The sequence below is a fragment of the Hemitrygon akajei genome, chromosome 6 (assembly GCF_048418815.1).
Source record: "Hemitrygon akajei chromosome 6, sHemAka1.3, whole genome shotgun sequence".
NCBI lineage: Eukaryota > Metazoa > Chordata > Chondrichthyes > Myliobatiformes > Dasyatidae > Hemitrygon > Hemitrygon akajei.
In genome coordinates, this window is record NC_133129.1 from 15215811 (window position 1) to 15238916 (window position 23106).

At 42.6% G+C, this 23106-nt stretch overlaps 2 protein-coding genes across 6 annotated transcripts in view; one reads left to right on the top strand and one right to left on the bottom strand.

Annotated features, from left to right (window-relative positions):
- The window catches only part of LOC140728883 (PRELI domain-containing protein 1, mitochondrial-like), a 66975-nt gene extending 64289 nt beyond the window's left edge, over positions 1-2686 (bottom strand). Inside the window, exon 1 of one of the 5 annotated variants that reach the window (XM_073047954.1) lies at positions 1931-2686. The gene's annotated coding sequence lies outside the window, so the exon portion shown is untranslated. The other 4 variants (XM_073047953.1, XM_073047958.1, XM_073047957.1 and 1 more) reach the window with 4 other exon arrangements.
- Positions 1956-21626, top strand: haus3 (HAUS augmin-like complex, subunit 3). The gene is made up of 5 exons (XM_073047952.1): positions 1956-2021; positions 4996-6006; positions 12221-12663; positions 18390-18615; positions 20983-21626. The coding sequence occupies exons 2-5, from the start codon at positions 5092-5094 to the stop codon at positions 21208-21210; spliced, it is 1812 nt and encodes a 603-aa protein (XP_072904053.1). The 5' UTR covers positions 1956-2021; positions 4996-5091; the 3' UTR covers positions 21211-21626.
- The last annotated feature ends 1480 nt before the right edge of the window (positions 21627-23106 follow it).

Here is a 23106-nt window from a genome sequence, read left to right on the forward strand (position 1 = left end):
CCCGAGGGGAAAATCCAGAGCTGGGGCCCCTACGTTGAGTTGAACACCGACTGGCAACTGCTGCAACGCTGCTGGTACCAAACAATATCGGTCTCTGCCATCCCTCTGGGTTCGTCAGATGTGTGGAGAGGGGAAACTTGCTACGTGAGCAACATCGTGCTCTCCATATTGTACTGCTCTGGCTCACGTATCTAGGCAGCCAGAACTCAAATACACCCACGCACTTGGTCTCCTATTTCACAGAAACACTAACCTTATCCTCTCAGTTTTAAAGAAATATACCTTTAACCTGAAGATGTGCCCTCCAACCCGATGGCATGAAGTCGCGATGAGGTCACACTGAGGATGCAGGAACAACACCTTATATTCTCTCTGGGCAGCCTCCAACACGATGGCATGAACATTGATTTCCCAAACTTCTGGCAATGACCCCCCTGCACCACCATTCCCTTTTCCCTCTCTCATCTCCTTGCCTGCCCATTGCCTCTCCTGGTGCTTGACCCCCTTTTCTTTCTTCCAAGGTCTTCTATCATTTCCTATTGGACTCCCCCCTTCACCAGCTCTGTAGCTCTTTCACCAATCAACCCCAACTCTTTACTTCATCCCTCCCCCTCCTGGTTTCACCCATCACCTTGTGCTTCTCTTCCTTCCCCCAACCTTTTAAATCTACTCAACCTTTTGCCTCCAGTCCTACCAAAGGGTTTTGGCCTGAAATGTCAATTATACTTATTTTCCCCCATAGATGTTGCCTTGGACTGCTGAGTTCCTCCAGTACATTTTGGGAGCTGCCATGCACTCAGATCCTAGACCCTCAGACAACCACTAACCAAAGCTTTCAGAACTCTAGGTTTCAATGAGATCCTCCCACCACACTTCTGAACTGTTGAGTACAGGTGCCATCAACTACTCCTCATCATACATTAACCGTTACGTGACTGGGATCATTTTTTTGAGCCTCTTCCGGACCATCTCGTTCGACATTTTGGATCAACCCTTGTAGGGTTCATATAACACCAATAATTTATTTCCCCCGATACTACTCGGCTCACTGAGTTTTCCTCCAGAGGGCCATTGAGCCTTAAAATTTAGTCTCCCCCTTTCTCACCTTCTGCCGGTCATAAACAGAAGAGATTTTGCAGACGCTGGAAATCCACAGTAACACACAGCCTGCTGGAGGAACTTAGCAGGTCAGGCAGCCGAGGCCCTTCTTCACCAGATGGGCAGTCGACTATTTATCCCTTTCCATAGATGCTGCCTGACCTGCTGAGCTCCTCCAGAATGTTATACAGTAGTTGTTACTTTCAGCTTCTGCCCTCTAGTTTCACGCTCCTCTATCCTGAGAAGAAAATTGTGACTATCCATCTCGTTTCTGTCACATTAGTGCGCAGCAACATAATTACCAAAAACACTTTATACTTCAGATTGAATAAGCTGACCTCAACTCCCCAGGCGTTACATCAGGATATGAACCCAAGACCACAGTTAAAACGATAAATACGAGTCTGAGGCCGGGGTGACTCCCCGTGTCCGCGGATTTTGAACAGTGTCCTGGTTCGGGGAAGTCACCAGCGCCCCCACCGGCCTCTGACCAGGCCAACGTACTTGAAATCATGCCCGCGTTCGGCTCGGTTTCTCCGGGACGACTTCCAGCCGCAGCTCCCACCACACCAACTCTCCAAGCCGAGGCGCTTAACTCCATGTGTAGTCCTCAGCGGCCATTGCAACGGAGCTCGATCGGCTGTGTCGATATTGACCCCACCAGCAGTGGCGCTGCCCCTGTGACATTGACCTCCCACCAGGAGCAGCGCTGCGCCGCGCCTGTGACATTGACCTCCCAAGCTGCGCCTGCGACATTGACCTCCCACCAGCAGTGGCGCTGCCGACAACCACACCACAAGCTCGAGGCGGGTTTAGTAGCGCAACTTCTTACCACACCACGTAGGTTCGTCGGCTTTGTTTTCCGGTGGCGTGCGTGCTAACGGACAGCAGCGACTGAGGGCGGACTGGCGATAGACGGGCAGGTTAGTTTTACTTGTATTTGAAGTATTTATCTGAACCGCCGCATCAGAGAGGAAAACAAAATGTGAGGCGTGAATCGGACCTGCTCCATTGAACTCAAGTTCTATCGAGGAGAATGGGGGGTGGGACGACCAATGTTTGAAACTCATCGGCCGTTGCCAACTCGAACCGCACATTAGGCGCTGGAGTGGTCGATGTATTTAAGGGTGCACCCGCACATTTCGTAGGAGACCTACTGGAGCGGACTTGGCGCTTTTTTTTCCCCCTTAGGTAGCCAATGGGAGCGCCTCACCCTGCATGGTTGACGCTTCGGCCAATGGGAGCTCCTCAACTCGCGCTGCCGGTTCCTAAACCAATTGGAGCGCCGCATCCAACGCGGCTGGCGTCTCAGCCAATGAGGCTAACTGGTCCTGAACCCTCTACGCACAGGTTACTGGGGGGGCCTCGCGACGCGTGTTCCATACGCGGACCAATGGCTCGGCAGTCGTCTGGGCCAATGAGAGCGCCGCACTCCGCACGGTCGCTAGCTCGACCAATGGCAGCACCATACCAAACCCCACAGGTATCTCGGTCAATGACAGCCTCTCATACAATCCATCTGCAATCCGGGCGTGTGGGCGCGCCAAACAAGGTCTCTCCAGCGCATGGACCAATGGGCGTCCCTCACTCGGCCTCTCATGCGACTCAGCCTATTAGCGCCCCTTATTTGTCTGCTTCGGGATATCGGCCAATAGGAGCCGCTCACTCGGCTACTCCACCCCCTAGGCAAATGGGAGCCCCGCTTTATGCTTCAGGTCCTCGGCCAATGGGAACACCCCTCCAGGCGTCAGGTCCTCGGCCAATGGGAACAGCCCATCAAAGTTCTGTTCCTCAGCCAATGAGTATGCCTCATCCGGCTGCTCCTGCTACGCGGCCAAAGGTGCCTCTTTTGGGGAATCGACCAATGAGCGCACCTTATTCAGCTGCTCCAGCACCTCGACCTATGAGAGCTTCTCTCCAGGCTTCAGCTTCTCAGCCAATGGAAACGCCTCTGTTGGCTCATCGGCCAATGGAAGAACCCCTGTTGGCTCCCCGGCCAATGAGCGGCGCTCACCTGGCTCCCCGGTCAATGGGCGGACCTCACCCAGGAGCGGCGGCTCCCTGGCCAATGAGCGGCGCTCACCCGGCTCCCCAGCCAATGGGCGGTCCTCACCCAGGTGCCCTGCTTCCCCGGCCAAGGGGTACGGTACTCCTTGCGGCTTCGGCTCCCCAGCCAAAGATGGCTTCATTCCCAATGGCTTCGGCTCCCCGGCCAAAGGGGGCGCCACTCCTAGCGGCTTCGGCTCCCCGGCCAATTGGGAATCCTCACCCATCCCCTCGCCCAATGAGGAATCCTCACTCGTCCCCGCGCTCAATGGGGAATCCAAACCCGGCCCCTCGCCAAATGGGGAATCCAAACCCGGCCCCTCGCCAAATGGGGAATCCAAACCCGGCCCCTCGCCCAATGGGGAATCCAAACCCTGCCCCTCGCCCAATGGGGAATCCTCACTCGTCCTCTCGCCCAATGGGGAATCCTCACTCGTCCCCTCGCCCAATGGGGAATCCAAACCCGGCCCCTCGCCCAATGGGTAATTCAAACCCGGCCCCTCGCCCAATGGGGAATCCACACCCGGCCCCTCGCCCAATGGGTAATCCAAACCCGGCCCCTCGCCCAATGGGGAATCCACACCCGGCCCCTCGCCCAATGGGGAATCCTCACCCGTCCCCTCGCCCAATGGGGAATCCTCACCCGTCCCCTCGCCCAATGGGGAATCCACACCCGTCCTCTCGCCCAATGGGGAATCCTCACCCGTCCCCTCGCCCAATGGGGAATCCTCACCCGTCCCCTCGCCCAATGGGAGTGCCTCACCCTGCTGCTTCAGCTTCTTGGCCATTGGGTACACCTCATCGACCGCCCCGTCCAATGGGAGCAACGCACCCGCAGCCTTCAGCGTCTGGGTCACTGGGAACAGTGCTGTTTGGGTCTGTACCAATTGGAACGCCCCTCCTGGCATTTCCGGGATCTCGGCCAATGGGACCCAGGATTTATTAGGACCGGGTAAATCTGTACAGCCGCATTTGTAATTGTTTATAATATTTCTTTAGGATTGAGACTTTAACTGTATTTTGTTCACCCCAACATTTCCATGTTATTCTTTAGAAAAGTTAGCTCTTTAGTACTCAATTTGAAATTAAGCCATTGTTCTACCTATATATTTTTGTAAGATTGTCCATATTTTGGAATGAAATTTGTTTCTGATTATGTATCATACTAAATGCACTCTATTAGTGGTGCTAAAGAATCTGTGAAAAGAATAATCTGTAAATAATCTTGTGGTATTAAGTTTATAGAGACAAAGGCTTTTAAATGTTTGTTTTAATTGGTGGAAAGATGCATATATTGGAATTGCATTTTGAAGTCTGATGAAAATATCAAATTTGTACATTTGTATATTATGGTCAGAATTGAGCATTTCCTGTTACAGGAGTGAGTTTTCAATGTTCTATTGATGATTAATACTACAATTCTGTTTAAAAGTGTGAATGAAGCATGATAGATGATTATGTACATTAAATCAGGGTTCATATAACTCCCTGTTAATGGTATTTCTGCCAACTTTTTTTGTTAATTTTGTTCCCACCGAAGAAGTGATTTGGAGTTTCTTTAAGTCAGTTATTTAAAAACTTAAAAGGACTGTGCTCAAAATTAAACTTAAAGCACCTCCAAACCAAATTAAAAAAAAAGTTTCTAGTGGGATAGAACATTGAGCAGACAAGTTATTGTGATCCTGCTCATTGAATCATTGCCACCATATCGGTTTAAATACTGAACGGAAAGGGCCCTTTTTCATTTGGAGAATGTTATTGTGATATTTTTGATCTCCAGGCCTTTCTTTTTGTTTCTAGAAATGCTGTTACATTTCTGTAAGTTGAGTTAATATATTGTTTCTGCTTGAGATTAAAACAGATATCCAGCATACCACTTTGTTGCAGTTGGATATTTTAAATCTTCTTTCATTCAGACCCCAGAAAAATTATCATGTACTGACCACAATGAATGGGAGAATATTTGTAGAGACATTAAAGAAAATTGGTTATCCCAATGCCAATCAATTAAATGGGGAGCATTTTGATTGGTGGTTTGACATTGGCGATGAAAGAATGTTTGTAGAATGGTTCTGCAGTACTGTAAATGGACAGAGTGTATTAACAGATGAAGAGTTGAGTGGGCTGGAAAGACTTGAAGTTGAAGATCGCTTGTTGGATCAGAAAGACTTGGATAAGGTCTTGGAGACATGTCCTAAAGATGTGAAGTCAAAATATGGTAGTTTGACTGAGCTGACCATTGAGGAGCTGGAAAAGGAAGTTGAGGCACTACAGTTGACTCGAAGTCTTAAAATCCAGCGACGAAATAAGCAACAAGTAATGGCCAATTGGATACATAATTTACCAATGCAGCTAAGGGATGAGGAGGAAAAATGTGCCAGACTGATAAGAGAGACACGTGAACTACTAAGTGTTGAAAATGCTGAATTAAATCGCACACTGTTAAAGATTCAAGAAGAAGTTCAGGAGCTTAGCTCTACATACTCAAACGTAGAGTCAGTGAAGAGAGCAGAGCAAGAGGTTGTCTTCCTGTCACAACTTGTTTTGGACCATTATCTGCAGCAAGAAGAGCAATGCACAGCTGCTCTCACGGAATATACCAAGAAACAGCTGTTTAAGGGCATTGCGGAGCTGGTCGGAAGCTCTGATGTGGAAAAATTTCAGCTGGTGGACTTAACTTCTCAGCCTATACATGGAGAGTGTAATGAGGCCCTTGAAGAATACAGGCAACAAATGGGTCGAATCCAAGCAGCATACAGCAGTAGCCAGCACCAGGTAATTTTGACGAAGGCAAAAGAACAAGGTACGGAGGCTAGACTTCAACACATGGAACAGATAATCTCCTCCATACGAAGCCGAAAGGTAACTTTTATTATTGTATTGGGAAATAATAGTTTGAAATCTTTTCTTTTAGAGGAGCATAATCCTTCGGGTGGAGTGGAGAGTTAGTAATAGTGAATAAAATTGTGCTCGTGGCAGGACTGAGCAAATAATCAGTAATCATTTTAATTTGTAACCAACCCTTGGCTTTTGTAGTGATGTTGAATATAAATGCAAGCAAGTTGTGCATAAAATGCTGACAACACTCTACTGGCCAGGCAGAGATAGAGAATTAATGTTTCAGGTTTATAAAATTCTGATTTAATCACCAAATATTGTGCAAGAGGTTATATATATTGAACATAGAACATTGAGAACATTACAGGCCCTTTGACTCACACTTTTTTTGTCAACCACGTAAATTGTCTAGAATTTCCCTACCGCATAGCCCTCTATTTTTTTCTAAGCTCCATGTATCTATCTAAGAGGCTTTTAAAAGATCCTATTGTATCTGCTTCCACCACTGCCGCCGGAAGTGCATTTCACACACCCACTTCTCTCTGTATGAAAAAAGTTACGGCTGACATCCCTTCAGTACCCATTTCCAAGCACCTTAAAACTATGCCCTCTCGTGTTAGTCATTTCAGCCCTGGGAAAAAGTCTCTGGCTATCCACACAATCAATGCCCCTCATCATCTTATACACCTCTATCAGGTTATCTCTCATCCTCCGTCGCTCCAAGGAGAAAAGGCCAAGTTCATTCAACCTATTCTCATAAGGCGTGCTCTCCAATCCAGGCAACATCCTTGTAAATCTCCTCTGCACTCTCTCTATAGTATCCACATCCTTCCTTTAATGAGATGACCAGAACTGAACACAGTACTCCAAGTGGGGTCTGACCGGTCTTTTATAGCTGTAATATTACCTCACAGCTGTTGAACTCAATCGCACAGTTGATGAATGCCAACACATCATACGCCTTCTTTTCAACACTGTCAACCTGCACAGCAGCTTTGAGTGTTCTATGGACACAGACCCCAAGATCCCTCTGATCCTCCACACTGCCAAGAGTCTTACCATTAATAATGTATTCTGTTTTCAAATTTGCCCTACCAAAATGCTTCACACTTATCTGGGTTGAAATCCACCTGCCACTTCTCAGCATCTTATCGATGTCCCGCTGTAACTCTGACAACCCTTCACACTATCCACAACACCCCCAACCTTTATGTCATCAGCAAACTTGCTAACCCACCCTTCTACTTCTTCATCCAGGTCATTTATAATCACAAAGAGGAGGGGTCCCAGAACAGATCCCTGCAGACACAACTGGTCACCGACCTCCATGCAGAATATGAACCATCTACAACTACCCTTTGCCCTTTGTGGGCAAGACAATTCTGGATCCACAAAGCAAGGTCTCCTTGGATCCCATGCCTCCTTACTTTCTGAAGGAGCCCTGCATGGGGAACCTTATCAAATGCCTTACTGAAATCCATATACACTACATCCACTGCTCCACCTTCATCATTGTGTTTTGTTACATCCTCAAAGAATCCAGTCAAGCTCATAAGACATGACCTGCCCTTGACAAAGCCAAGCTGATTATCCCTAATCAAATTACGTCTCTCCAAAAGCTCATAAATCCTGCCTCTCGGGAGCTTCTCCAACAACTTGCCCACCACTGAAGTCAGGCTCAATGGTCTATAATTTCCTGGGTTATCTCTACTCCCTTTCTTCAGAATCAGAATCAAGTTTATTATTACCGGCATGTGATGTGAAATTTTGTTAACTTAGCAGCAGCGGTTCAATGCAATACATAATCTAGCAGAGAGAAAAAATAATTTATTAAGTAAATCAATTACAGTATATGTAAATTGAATAGATTTTTTAAAAATGTGCTAAAACAAAACTAGTGTATATTACAAAAAAGTGAGCTAGTATCCAAAGATTCAACATCCATTTAGGAATCAGATGGCAGAGGGGAAGAAGCTATTCCTGAATCGCTGAGTGTGTGCCTTCAGGCTTCTGTACCTCCTACCTGATGGTAACAGTGAGAAAAGGGCATGCCTTGGGTACTGGAGTTCCTTAATAATGAAAGCTACCTTTCTGAGACACCACTGCCTGAAGATGTCCTGGGTACTTTGTAGGCTAGTGCCCAAGATGGAGCTGTCTAGATTTACAACCCTCCGCAGCTTCTTTCTGTCCTGTGCAGTAGCCCCTCCAAACCAGATAGTGATGCAGCCTGTCAGAATGCTCTCCACAGTACAACTATAGAAGCTTTTGAGAGTATCTGTTGACATGCCAAATCTCTTCAAACTCTTAATAAAGTATAGCTGCTGTCTTGCCTTCTTTATAACTACATCAATATGTTGGGACCAGGTTAGATCCTCAGAGATCTTGACACCCAGGAACTTGAAACTGCTCACTCTCTCCACTTCTGATCCCTCTATGAGGATAGGTACGTGTTCCTTTGTCTTACCCTTCCTGAAGTCCACAATCAGCTCTTTCATCTTACTAACGTTGAGCGCCAGGTCGTTGCTGTAGCACCGCTCCACTAGTTGGTATATCTCACTCCTGTATGCCCTCTCGTCACCACCTGAGATTCTACCAGCAATGGTTGTATCATAAACAAATTTATAGATGGTATTTGAGCTATGCCTAGCCACACAGTCATGGGTATCTAGAGAGTAGAGCAGTGGGAAAGCACACACCCCTGAGGTGCAACAGTGTTGATCATCAGCGAGGAGGATATGTTATCACCAATCCGCACAGATTGTGGTCTTCCTGTTAGGAAGTTGAGATGCCAATTGCAGAGGGAGGTACAGAGGCCCAGGTTCTGAAACTTCTCAATCAGGATTGTTGGAATGATGGTATTAAGTGCTGAGCTATAGTCGATGAACAGCATCCTGACGCAGGTGTTTGTGTTGTCCAGGTGGTCTAAAGCCACTGAGGTTGCGTCTGCCGTTGACCTATTGTGGTGATAGGCAAATTGCAGTGGGTCCATGACCTTGCTGAGGGGGCAGGAGTTCAGTCTAGTCATGACCAACCTCTCAAAGCATTTCATCACTGTCGATGTGATTGCTACCGGGCGATGGTCATTAAGGTAGCCCACATTATTCTTCTTAGGCACTGGTATAATTGTTGCCTTTTTGAAGCAAATGGGAACTTCTGCCTGTAGCAGTGAGAGGTTGAACAAGGGAACAACATCTGTCACCCTCCAATCCTCTGGTACTTCTCCCATCCCTATTGATGGTGCAAAGATCATCCATCGCAAGAGGCTGAGTAATCTCCCTTGCTTCCCACAGTAGCCTGCAGTGTATCTCATCCGGTCCCGGTGACTTATCTAACTTAATGCTTTTCAAAAGTTCCAGCACATCTTCTTTCTTAATGTCTATATGCTCAAGTATTTCAGTCCACTGTAAGTCATCCCCACAATTGCCAAGGTCCTTTTCCCTGGTGAATACTGAAGCAAAGTATTCATTAGGTACCTTCTGTACCTCCTACAACTCCATGTACACTATCGCACCTGAGTGGACCTATTCTCAAACTGCTGAGAATAGGACACATCAGTTTATGTTTCTTGGTCCACAGATGGGTATTTCAGGCTCCGTAATTGGCAAATCATCTTCATTTAAAAAAAATATTTGTATTTGAGGTCTTCGCATCATTGGCAAGAATGCCATATGTTGTCCATCTCTAATTAACCTTGAGAAGATAGTTAGTGTCTGCAGTCCTCTGGTGGGTGCCACAGTAGCGTAGCGGTTATCAGGATGCTATTACAGCTCGGGGCATTGAAGTTCAGAGTTCAATTCCAGAGTCCTCTGTAAAGAAGTTTGTACGTTCCTTCCTGTGTGCGCGTGGGTTTCCTTCAGGTGTTCCAGTTTCTTCCCATAGTCCAAAGATGTACTGGTTAGTAGGTTAATTGGTTATGATGACTTGCCCCTTGATTAGGCTAGGGCTAAATCGGTGGGTTGCTGGGCGGTGCAGCTCGAAGGCCAGAAGGGCCTCTCCCATATTGTCTATCTAAGTAAAATAAACAAACATAAACCAATAAATAAATAAAATATCACAGTGCTGGTTATCAATAAATGATATATTAACTTTTGATGCAGTAAAAAGGAGATTCACCAAGCTACCTCCTTGGATAAAGGTTGTCCTGCCAGGAGAACCTGGACACCTGGACAATTTGTGTCTCTTCCTTGGGAGTTTAGAAGAATGAAGGGTGACCTTATTCAGATATATGAGATCTTAATGGAGTTTGACAGTATAGCTGCTGAGGTTTTCTTTATTAATGATAAGTAACAAACTCCAAACAGCGACAGTAGTGAATCTCTGAAATTCACTGCCCCCTCAAGGTGGTGGGGACTGGATCTTAATGTTAGAGTTCGATAAGTAAAATTGTAAAGTTCGGGGTTATGGTCTACTGCACCACTGTGAAGATTAGTTTGAGGAACATTTGTTGTGTAGCAAGTAGCTCACAGCATCAGTGATCTGGGTTTAATCCTGACCTGTTCTTAATCTTTATACATTTTTCCTCTGATTTCATGGCTATCTCTCTATTTCTCCAGTGTCCTCCAATGTTGCACAGATGTACCTGTTGATAAATTGCCCCTGGTATACAGTACAATCAAAATTTGGAAGCAGGTGTGAATGGGTGCTTGATGCTCAGCCCGTTTCCTTACAGTATGACTGAGTATTTTGCTGAATCTGATTGAAGTCCTTTTCTCAGTTAGTCTGATTTTCCTTTTCTAACAGAATTTGGTCCAACAAAAGCAAATAGTTATTTTTTAACAGAATTTTTGTGCAAGAGCAACAGCATATCACCTGAATAGGAAGGGTTACAGATGCAACAGTTTTTGAACAAGTACCAAATTAGGAAAGGGGGAGGGGAAGAAAAACTTGTGGCAGAAAAGATGTCAAGAGCATTTAAGAAGTAATAATAGATTTAGCATGGATAAAATGAGCAACTGTAGAACCAATAGTTGAATGAGTCATTATTTTCATACTTGTCATTATTGATAGTATTACCTTCATATTCTTCCAGCCCTGAAACATTTCACCACATTCAAGCTGACCACCAAAGACCCATCTAGAATAATTCCAATTTCCAGAACTTGGCCAATAACAATCTATACTGTGGCTATTTAAATGTTGTGAGCTATTCAATAAAGTGCCACTGAAAGATTACTGGATACAGGGTTGGTGGTGACTAACACAAAACAGAGTCAGAGTTATTTTCCATTTGGCGATCTGTAACTCGTTGATGCAACAGGGATCAGTATGGTGTAGATAACAATAACTGGGTATTCTGGCTTTCACAGTGTTGATAAAGGGGAACTCTCTTTTCCTTGAGTTCTTAACTCATGACAGCAAACCCTTCAATGTATTTTTATTTCAGTTCAGATTGCAATGCAGAACTCTTTTAATAACCCAACGAGGGGTTATTCTACCCAACTTGCTGAATTCCTGACTTGGGTGCTTTTGTCATACAGCGTGGAAATAGGCTCAGTGGTCCATGCCAACCAAGATTTCCATCTGCCCTAGTCCTATTAGCCTGTGTTTGGCCCATATCCCACTAAATCTACTATGTACTTGATAAATATCTTTAAATGCTGTTAACGTATCTGTCTCTACCACTTCTTCTGGAAGCTCATTCCATATTCTGATCACTGTCTGAGTGTAAAATGTGATCACCATGTTCCTGTAAAATCTCTCCCTTCTCCCCTTAAACCTCAGCACTGTGTGCATTTACTCTTTCTATGCTTCATAATTTTATACACCTCCATAAGATTACCCCCTCCATTTGCAAACCTCCAGTAGGGAAAAGTCCCAACCTGCTCAACCTCTCTCCATAACTCAGTACCTTGAGTCCAAGCAACATTCTTGCAAATCTTACCTGCTTATGTTGAACACTACCAAAGAGCTGCAATTGGAAATGTATGAGAAAGTGCTAATGAAACAGTCTGTCCCTGTTAGTTCATTGTGCATAGCTTGAATGGCCAAGCTCTGCTCCTGTGTCTTGTGATCTAAAAAAGCCTTTCCCTATTAGTTCAATGTGCATAGTTTGATTGTTAAATAATTTGATATCTGCCAGCATTAGAGGTATCCTGTCAGCTCACTACCTTCAGCAAAGAACATTTAGAAAATGAAAAAGCACAGATGTTGCTAGGAGAAAGAAAGAAGAATAAACATATAAATTGAAACAATTAAATTGAAATGTTGAAAACTGAAATGTGACTTAATTTTCCATCAGCTGCTCGATGATGCAAGTGGTGCAAAAGTCAAGAAGAACAGTTTGTCCAAAGAACTGACTGTGATAAATAACCAAATTGAACAGCTAATTAACAAGGAGCTTCCTGATCTGATTGTCGAGAACACACAACTCTTAAATATGCCGGTTGTGAAAGGTAATTTTGATCTGCAGATGTCTCGTCAAGATTACTATACCTCCAAGCAGGACCAGGTTGCTAGTCAGCTGATCAAACAGAAAGCTCGATTTGAACTACTTCAATTGGCATACGAAATGGAACTGTGTAGACATAGAGAGACCCATCGGCACCTCGAGAATCTGACCACACAGCTGAATCAACGCAAAGGAGACTTTGACCAGCGTTTGGAAATGCTGTCTGATAAGTCTCTGTTGACAAGTAATAAACAACGGGCCTTAATCGATTCAAGTGATGCCTCTACTATCAGGTAAGGAGGTCAAAATGTATCATTTTCTTGGGTTTTTCTTGCCAGAGATTGTCTATCCAAATGCTGAACTGACAAATCGTAAAAAATAATGAAATTGACAAATAATCAGAATCAGTTTTATTATCACCGACATGAGATGTGAAATTTGTTAACTTAGTGGCAGCAGTTCAATGCAATACATAATATAGCAGAGAGGGAAAAAAATAAATAGAAGCTTAATAATAAAACATGATCACAAAATGTGTGAATTTTTACCAAATATTAAGTGGTTTGCTTATAATATGCTGTATAAATTAATTTTAATTGGCAATCACTGGTTATTATTTGTTACAAATATGATTTTGATTTGCTTATAATTATTTTAAAGAACAGCATTTTCTTCACTTTAGAAGGCTTGAAATAACTCCTTGGAGAAAAAGTTGCTTTTTATCAACATTTCATACGTCATCTCTTAATTCTGATTAAGGATAGTTGTCATGGGTTTGTTTATAGTTAATCCCATCTCTCAAATTTGAATATTTTGAGGGGATTGTATGTACGTGGTCTTCAGTAAGGCTTTTGAGGCCCTGCACGGTAGGCTGGTACAAATGTTTGTAGTCCATTGGATCCATTGCAGGCTGCAGGTTTGAGACGAAATTATAACTTCTTAGAGAACAAGTTCTTCCTTGTCAACATCTCAGATATCATCTTGAATTCCGATTCCAGGTCTATTTTTTATGTTACAAGGGAAAACATCCTCAGCATCTACACCGTCTACCTCCAATAACCTTCTGTTTCAATAATGTCATTCTTAAAATTAGAGTCGTAGTGCAATACAACTTGGAAACAGACCCTTCAGCCCAGCATCCTCTGTGCTAGATCCATTTGCTGGCATTTGGCCCATAACTCTCCAAGACCATCCCCTCTATGTACCTGAACAATGTTGCAATTGTACCTGCCAAGACCACTGGCAGCTCATTCCAGGAACTATAAAGAAGTTAACTTTCAGGTCACTTATTTTCTAAGCTTCAATGAGTATAGGGCAAACTCGCTTAAATCATTCCTTATCAAAAAAAAACCCCCTTCATCCAAAAAGCAAACTGCTGGAAGAGCTCAGTAGGTCAGGAAGCATCTGTGGAAGCAGAAGAATGGTTGCTGTTTTGGGTTGAGACCCTGTTTTTGGATTGACAGCAGAGTGGAAGGTGGCCTGAAATGTTGATTATCTCTCTACCTACCCAGATACTGTCTGACCAGTTGAGTTCCTCCACGAGTTTTTTTTTTGTTTGCTCCTGGTTACAGCATCTGTTATCTACCTAAAGTAAGCAATTCAAGATTGAATGGTGTACTAGTTCGGTCTCACTGATGCCCTGTACTGTTGAACCAAGACTTCCCGTTCCTGTACCCTTACGACAAACTCAGTGGCCATTTTATTAGATACACTTGTATACTTGTTCATTAATGCAAATATTTACTCAGCCAATCATGTGGCAGCAACTTGGTACATAAAAGCATGCAGACATGGTCAAGAGGTTCATTTATTGTTCAGACCAAACATAAAAATGGGGGAAGAAATGTGATTTTTGACTGTGGAATGATTGTTGGTGCCAGATGGGTTGGTTTGAGTATCTGAGAAACTGCTGATCTCCTGGGGTTTACACACACAACCGTTTTTAGAGTTTACAGGCAATGGTACAAGATACAACAAAACATGCAGTGAGCAGAAGTTCTGTGGGCAAAAACCGTTTGTTAATGAGAGAAGTTAGAGGAGAATGGTCAGAGCAGTTAAAGCTGACAGGAAGGTCATGGTTACTCAAAGAACGACATGCTACAACATTGGAGGGCAGAATGGCATATCTGAACACACAACACGCTGAACCTTGAAGCAGTGTATTGGCTACAGCAGCAGAAGACCACGAACACTCAGCGGTGACTTTATTAAGTACAGGAGGTACCCAGTAAAGTGGCCACTTAGTGTAGAAGGACACTTAGTTTATTGAGCCATCTCATTCTACACTAATTTTCCCTGTACGTATTCCCATCAATTTCCTAACATACCAACCTTCACCCACGTAAGAGGTAATTTATAGTTTGATATGAAAATGGAAGGTGCTTAATGTAATGAGCAGATTGGGTAGCATCTGCGACATTTCTTCCTCTTATTTTATATGTGGAATCATAATTGGATTTCTGACCTGACAAAATGGCTATGTTGATCCAAGACATTACGAATTGTGGTGGAAAACAATTTTTGCTGTTGCTGTGTCAGGATTTAGAATTGTGAGTGTGCAGTCTTGTCTTGTGTTAAGGTTAGGTACCTCACCCCTTACCTAAATAGAGTTGAAGATAAGAAAGTGTGAGGACAAGCACTTTGGTAGGAAAAATCAAAAGATAGGCTGTTTAGAAATGCAGAGACATAATAGTGGACTTAACAGAGGGATCTATGTACAGTCGGCCCTCCTTATCCGTGAGGGATTGGTTCCGGGAACCCCCGCGGATAACAGAATTCGCGGATGCTCAAGTCCGTTATTTAAAGTGGCGTAATATTTGCATATAACATACACACATCCTCCCATATACTTTAAATCATCTCTAGATTACTTGTAATACCAAATACAATGTAAATGCTATGTAAATAGTTGTTATACTGTAATGTTTAGGAATATGACAAGAAAAAAAACTACTGTACATGTTCCTCTCGCTCACAACACAAGCAGTGAACGAACAATGATCAGACAATGAGTAAAACTTCTAATCATCTCTAGATTACAGAACTTATAACACCTAATACAATGGAAATGCAATGTAAATAGTTACACTGTCTTATTGAGAAGAAAAAAAGACTGTACATATTCCTCCCGCTCACAACACAAGCAGCAAGCGAACGAGATGCGAGGCAAACAATGATCAAACAACGAGTAAAACTTGTAATACCCGTACATTAGTTGTTACACAGTCTTGTTTATGCAGTAAGGACACTTTGGAGGAGGCTCATTAATACTAAAGTCAGGAACTATGGAGGTTGAGGGCTGAGGATCTTCAAACGTTGAACGTCGTGACTTCAGAATTGCGGATGCTTTAGTTAGAAACATTGTTATAGGAAGCTGTCTCTTTTTCTTTGCATCATCAAACAAATCTTGCAGTGGTTGCAGGCATGTTGTTATCCCTCGAGTGACATGGAGGCTTCCTTCCATCAAAGGATCATAGTCAAGGATCATATCCTTTAACACTTGTGCCTGTTGAAAAACTGCTGCAAATTTTTCAACTGTCCAGATTGATGGCTCTGCCTCCTCTAAATCTTCATCATCATCATCTTTTGTAGAGCCTTTCAGCAGATCTTCGAGTTCCTCGTTGGTAAGGGTTTCTCTATGCTCTTCTATGTATTCTTTGACGTTGTCCTTGATCATGTCAGAGAAGCCTTCCCCGCCAACTTCCCTTGCAACATTCGGTATCTCTGACTTCTGCATCAATAGTGGGGAAGCCCCTGAAATTATTGACTGTCTCATTTCATAGTGGGTTCCAACATGCTTTATGGCATCTACAGCCTCTGCAATAAGCACAATTGCATCTGCAATTGTGAATTTCTTCCATAAATCCATGATGCTGCAGACAGGGTTAGCATCAAGGGCAGCACGAATCCTCCCGAAGGTGAGGCGGGTGTAAGACTTGATGATGCCTTGATCAAGTGGCTGCGGCAGTGACGTAGTGTTAGGAGGCAGGAACATCGTTGGCGAAGCAGAGAGATTGGGAATGGCCGGGAACATTGTCAATTATGAGGAGGACCTTGAATGGCAGCCCCTTCTCTTCAAGGTATTTCTTCACTTCAGGAATGAAGCACTGGTGGAACAAGAACAAGATTGCTGTCACCCAAGCCTTCTTGTTGTGTTGCCAGAACTCAGTAGGCAATTTTTGTTTCTGTTCTTAAGGGCCCAGGGGTTGTTTGCTCAGTAGACGAGTCCTGGCTTGATCATGTGACCGGCTGCGTTGCCACACAGCACCAGAGTAAGGCAATCTTTTCCGGCCTTGAATCTCGGGCCTGCTGGGCACTCTTATGGATGTAGGTACGATTGGGCATCTTCTTCCAGAACAAGCCCGTTTCATCACAGTTGAAGACTTGCTCTGGAAGGTAGCCTTTCTCTTCTATGAGATTCTTGAGCTCCTCTGGGAATGCTGCTGCAGCCTCGGCATTAGCCGATGCCAATTCTCCCGTGATCTTTACGTTCTTGAGGCTGTAGCGCTTCACGTAGACAGCCAGCCTTCTCTTACTAGCCTTACACTCTTTTCTCTCGCTCTCATAAACCCCATCACAGTAATGCTCATAGAGACTGAGTTTTTCATGTATAATTTGGCCATTGACAGGGATATGCTTCTGTGACATGTCCTCTAGCCACACGCTTAATGCTTTCTCAGTCTTCGCAAGCACTTTATCACGAACCAGAGAGACCATTTTTGCTGTTGTAGGGGCAGCACTAACACTTCCACGAATTTCAGCTTCTTTCTGCTTTATTGTGCGAATACTTGATTCATTCTTACCAACCTTATGGGCCACTTCAGAATGTGACATGCTACTTTTCAAAAGATCTAATATTTCTACCTTCTCGGTGAGAGATAGCACTTTACGCTCCTCCCTTTTAGCCTTTGAGGAATTGCTTTTTAGGAGCCATTTTTTCACAGGAACAAAGTAGCGCACGAACGAGACGTGAGGCGAATAATGCTCGAACAAGTGCTGGAAGAGCACTTGTGGGTTTTCTCGATACGCGGTTGGTTGAATTCGAGCATGCGGAATTCGCGGATAAGGAGGGCTGACTGTATTCTAGTACTGGAAACACAAGTAACTAATATGCAAGTGCAACAATTAATTAAGAAAGCAAATGCATATTGGGGTTTATTTCTGTGGATTAATTTTGAGAGGGCTAGAATTTAGAGTACTGTGAGCAGTTTGGGGCTTCTTATCTAAGAAGGGATGTGCTAGCATAGTAGAGTATTGAAATCCCTTGATAGAATGGACATGCAGATGATGTTTCCAATAGTTGGAGAGCCTAAGACCAGAGGGTACAGCCTCAGAATACAAAGACGTCCCTTTTGAAGAGAAATGAGGAAGAATTTCCTTAGCCAGAGGGAGGTGAACTTTTGGAATTTATTACTACAGACAGCTGTAAGGCCAAGTCATTGGATATATTTAAAGCAGAAGTTGATAGGTTGTTGATTAGTAAGGGGTTCAAAGGTGATAAAGGAGAAGGCAGGAGAATGGGTTGAGAAGGAAAATTAAATGAGCCGTAATCGAATGGCAGTGTAGACTCGAAGAGCCAAATGGCTTACTTTTGCTTCTATGTCTTATGGATTTGGATTTTAAAAGTAGAGAAATATTGTTAGTTTACTGTAAATGGTGAACTGTACCTGAATTAATCCATAGTTTTGATCAGCTTATTAAAGGAAGGTACTGGGAACAGGCCAGAAGTGATACTGAGATGAAAAGGTTGTTCTATGAAAGTTATGCCTGTTTTCTTTGGAATTTATAAAAATGTGGGTACTTCATTGAAACACAAGACCCTAAGTGGAAGGAACAAGGTGTATGAAACATTTTGCAACTGGGTGAGTCTCAAGTAAGGGTCATAGGTATAGACAAAGGACAGTTATTTGATGTATGTTGGAATTTCTTTAAATTGGTAAATCACTAGAATTCTCTACTCCAGAAAGTTGTAGATTTAAAGCCAAAGGAACATGCTTTTTTCTTCCGTTCTTTATTTCAGACTCTCTGAGATTTTAGTGGGAAACAACAGTCAGCAGCTGTTCAAAACCTACAGTGGTCTGGAAGAGGAAGCCAAAAGTCTCCAGCAGGAAATTGCTGATTTAAAGGACCAGTTGAGAGAAACAATGTGCCAGCAGTCATATCTGCGGTCAACACTCGAATCTGACATTGAGAAACTTCAGAGTATCATGTATACTGGATCCAAAGAGCTTTTACTGCATTGTGAGGTAACTTACTGCTGATGATTAATGTGTCGTTCAGAAGTTACAATCTACACCAAGGCTTGCTGTGTTTTCAAGTCTGCATAGGAATCACTTCAAGTTCAGGAGTTCAAGATTGTTACACTACATAAGCGTAAAAGAAAACAAAATAATTGTTACTCTGGATCTGATGCAGCACAAAAATTACAATAAGATAAAGAACACAATATTAAAAAGCACAATAAATACAAATACATAAGGGAGCTTATATTCATAGATTGATTCTATGTCTAATGTGATGCTAGGCACAGGATTGTCTATGAATAAAGTGACTGACAGGAAATGATAAAGTAGTGGTGATTGGGGGGGGGGGTGGTAGAGGTTTTGATTAGCTTTACTACTTAGAGAAAGTAACTGATTTGAGTCTGGTGGTCCTAACATTTGTTGTAGATTTGCACTTAGTTTGGCAGAATTGATTTAAATTTGGTAGCTTCCAGAAAAAATATAAGTTACTTTTAGAAAATTTGATTATTCCTGTATGGTTTGCATAGCTTGATTTGCTGCCTGGGGAGTTTTTCCTTCTTTTCTGCCTCTGTATTTAACTTTATTTTTGCCTATTGCAGAGGGTTTTGAAAGAGTTTCTGTTGGAGACTGTTGATCAGACAGAATGGATTACAATCTGTCTTTCTTGGAGGGATCAGTGAAAACTGATGTTAATTGAGGATAAGAATGTCTGGCACAGTAGCAAGGGGTGGAAGGAGTTTTATACTTTAGTTTATAATATCTGATCTTGGTGAGTTTGATGCAAATTGACTAAATGTTGATTTCCTCCCTTTGAGTAAATGCCAACTGCATGTAAAATGAGAATACAGATGAGAGTAGATCATGTGGCTGTTTCAGGCAGTTTGAACATGGTTCCTCTGGTCTCAATCTCCTTAACTTACCTGATCATTTCCTGTAACACTCATCTGTCCTTTAGATTGAAAATGAATCATCATCTTAGTCTTGAACATATTTGTGATTCAATGTGTTCTCTCGGGTAGAGTGCTCTTAAGCTTGAAAAGCTCTCAAACCTCATGAGCCTCTCAAAGAAATTTCTGATTTGTCTTAAATGTATAAATAAACCCCTTATCCTGAAATTGTGCTCCCAGTTCTAGGTCTGTTCAGTTTAGGAAAATGGAGGACTATGCGGTAGGGAAATTCTAGGCAGTTTCTAGAGTAGGTTACATGGTTGGTACAACATTGTGGGCCAAAGGACCTGTAATATGCTGCAGATTTCTATGTTCTTTCTTTCCCTAACCAACAAAGTTATGGAAGGTGAGGGTGGGGAGGGGCAAAAGGTGGAAAAACTGATTGGATAGCTCCTTTATAGACCCAGCACAAGAAGATTTCTCCTTCAGTCTTGAATCATGGTAGATCTCCACACTCCTTGCATTCTGATCTCTCAAATGTCTTTGACTTTTAACTGCCCCACCTCTAATGACCATTCCTTCAGTTGCCATGGGCTCAGATGACTAACATGAGGGGGCATAGTTTTAAGGTGCTTGGAACATGAGGGGGCATAGTTTTAAGGTGCTTGGAAGTAGGTAAGTTTTTCTACATAGAGTGATGAGTGTGTGGAATGCACTGCCTGTTGATAGATACAACAGGGTCTTTTAAGAGACTCTTAGATAAGTACATGGACCTTAGAAAAATAGAGGGCTATGTGGTAGGGTAACTAGGCAGTTTCTAGAGTAGGTTACATGGTTGGTACAACATTGTGGGCCAAAGGGCCCGTAATGTACTATAGATTTTTATTGAAAGGGACTGAAACGGTTCTCCAGAAGTGCTGTCAGCAATATACTGCATCCCTTGTAGAATTTTCCCTTTCCCTTTTAATTACTTGTACATATTGTTTCATGTATGAGGACACTTGTATCTCTCTGTAAAATGTCTTGCTGCTTCTTGTCTCTCACAAGGCAATCTAAACAAATTTCTTGTGCCCCTGTAAATAGTCACTATATCTTTTATCCATATAAACCATATTCTGCTTTTCAATCTTTCTACCAAAGTAGCCATTTCCTCAATTCCTTACTTTTTGTGTATATATTTGTGGATAGGATATGTAAGTTGCAGGTAATGTGACATTACATATTCTTAATTAAGTGTTTATTTCAAGATTCAAGATTGTTTGTCATTCTTTAGTACAAGCATGTAGAGGAGAACAAAATAATTGTTATTTTGGAGCTGAAGCAGCAAAACAAAAACAAAATACACAACAATTAAACAATTTAAATACAAAAGCTATACTCTAAAACAATGTGAAGTAAGCAAATTAATTACAGTTTAAGATGTTTCAGGTGATTATTTATAACCTCCATTGTTATCTATTTAAACTTTCTGTTTATTTTGAAGGAACTGTCAGAACCTCTTCAAAGACTGGAAAATCAATTGCAGCGACTACCCCAGATCATCAGAAATATAGCTGATGACATAAAGTCAAAACGTCAGATGTTGGCGAGCAGCTTCAGCTGTAGAGGCGAGAGAATTCTGTATGTTAATTTCTTCCAAGATCCTGATCAGCTGAAGAAGATTGTGGAGGATCTAGAGCGGAAAGTTCAGTCTCAGGGCATTGGATTGTAGAGTTGATGTGTAACTTCAAGTAGAAAACAGTGTTGACAGTGTGAATGCTCCTCTGTATAATAACTTCTTTTAAGTTGTGGTTACTTGTATAGTGATGACCATTAAAAAAATGAAGAGAATCCTAGATTTGTAATCCTTCATCCCATCATATGAATTCTTTTTGAACATTTTATGTAATGCTTTTCAAACTGTTTTTTGCCTGAAATGTATATGACTTTAACTTTAATTTCATTAAATAGCAGCTTTAGGCATATCTGTATTGAGCAGAACTTTGATCTTTATGTTTCATGGTTAATAATCATAGATAAATAAAGTACTTAAATCTGATTCCTACATTTTAAAGCTACAGTAGAATTGTTTTGCTATTATGGTAAAATAAATTTGGCATGACATTCTGCCTTTGCCATTCTAAGATACTTGAGAGCCAATGGACTACTGAAGTGTTCTTGCCGTTTATAAGCCAATAAGACAAAGATTTGATATCGAAGTCCAATTTTGTGTGGTAGAAGCTAGAGCTTCATGTCGATCATTACAATAAAGTGGCAGTTTGGTTACATTATTAGGATAGGATAGGTGAATCAAAATTTGGACTGTGGTTATGTAGTGGTTAGTGTGATACTATTATGGTATGTGAAGTCAAGAGTTCAGAGTTCCTGCTGCTGTCTGTAAGGAATTTGCTTGTTCTCCCCGTAAACGTGTGTTTCCTCCGGTTTCTTCCCGCAATCCAAAGATATACTGGATAGTAGGTTAATTGGTCATTGTGATTAGGCTTGGGTTAAATAGGTGGGTTGCTGAACACTAGTTCGTTGGGCCGGAAGGACCTGTCCTGTGCTGTATCTCATAAATATATATTACATTGATATCTGAGGCATTTTACAAATTAGTTAATTTAGAAAGCCTGCAGTTTCTGTAACGATGACCATTGGAATGGAATTGGAATCAGGTTTATTATCACTGAGTTACGTCGTGAAATTTGTTGTGCAGCAGCAGTACAATGCAATATATAAAAATATACTGTATAGTATAATGAATATAACAAGAAATGGGTATAAAAATATAAGATACAGGAGTGGGAGTCGGCCATCCGGCCCATCAAGCCTGCCCCGCCATTCAATAAGATCATGGCTGATCTGTCCGTAAACTCAGCTCCATCTACCTGCCTTTCCCCCAAAACCCTTAATTCTCCTACTATATAAAAATCTATCTAACTGTAAATTAAATATATTTAGTGAAGAAGCCTCAACTGCTTCCCTGGGCAGAGAATTCCACAGATTCACCACTCTCTGGGAAAAGCAGTTTCTCCTCATCTCTGTCCTAAATCTCCCTTGAATCTTGAGGCAATGTCCCCTAGTTCTAGTCTCATCTACCAATGGAAACAACTTTCCTACTTCTATCTTATCTATCCCTTTCAAAATTTTCTATGTTTCTATAGGATACCCTCTCGTTCTTCTGAATTCCAGGGAGTATAGTCCCAGGTGACTCAATCTCTCCTCAGGTTAACCCCTTCATCTCTGGAATCAACTTGGTGAACTTCCTCTGCACTGCCTGCAAATCCAGTATATCCTTCCTCGAGTATGGAGACCGGAACTGCACACAGAACTCCAGGTGTGGCCTCACCAGTACCCTGTATTGCAGCATGACTTCCTTGCTCTTGAATTCAATCCCTCTAGCAATGAAGGCCATCATTCCGTTTGCCTTCTTAATAACCTGTTGTACCTGCAAGCCAACGTTTTGAGATTCATGCACAAGCACTCCCAAGTCCCTCTGCACAACAGCATGCTGCAATCTTTCACCATTTAAATAATAATCTGCTCTTCTATTATTCCTTCCAAAGTGGATGATCTCACATTTACCAACATTGTATTCCATCTGCCAGATCTTGGCCCACTCACTTAA

Coding starts and splice junctions, on each gene's coding strand:
- haus3 (XM_073047952.1), top strand. CDS start 5,092: ATGAATGGGAGAATATTTGTAGAGACATTAAAGAAAATTGGTTATCCC. Junction 12,664..18,389: donor AGTGATGCCTCTACTATCAG/GTAAGGAGGTCA, acceptor TCTTTATTTCAG/ACTCTCTGAGATTTTAGTGG. Junction 18,616..20,982: donor AGCTTTTACTGCATTGTGAG/GTAACTTACTGC, acceptor TTTATTTTGAAG/GAACTGTCAGAACCTCTTCA.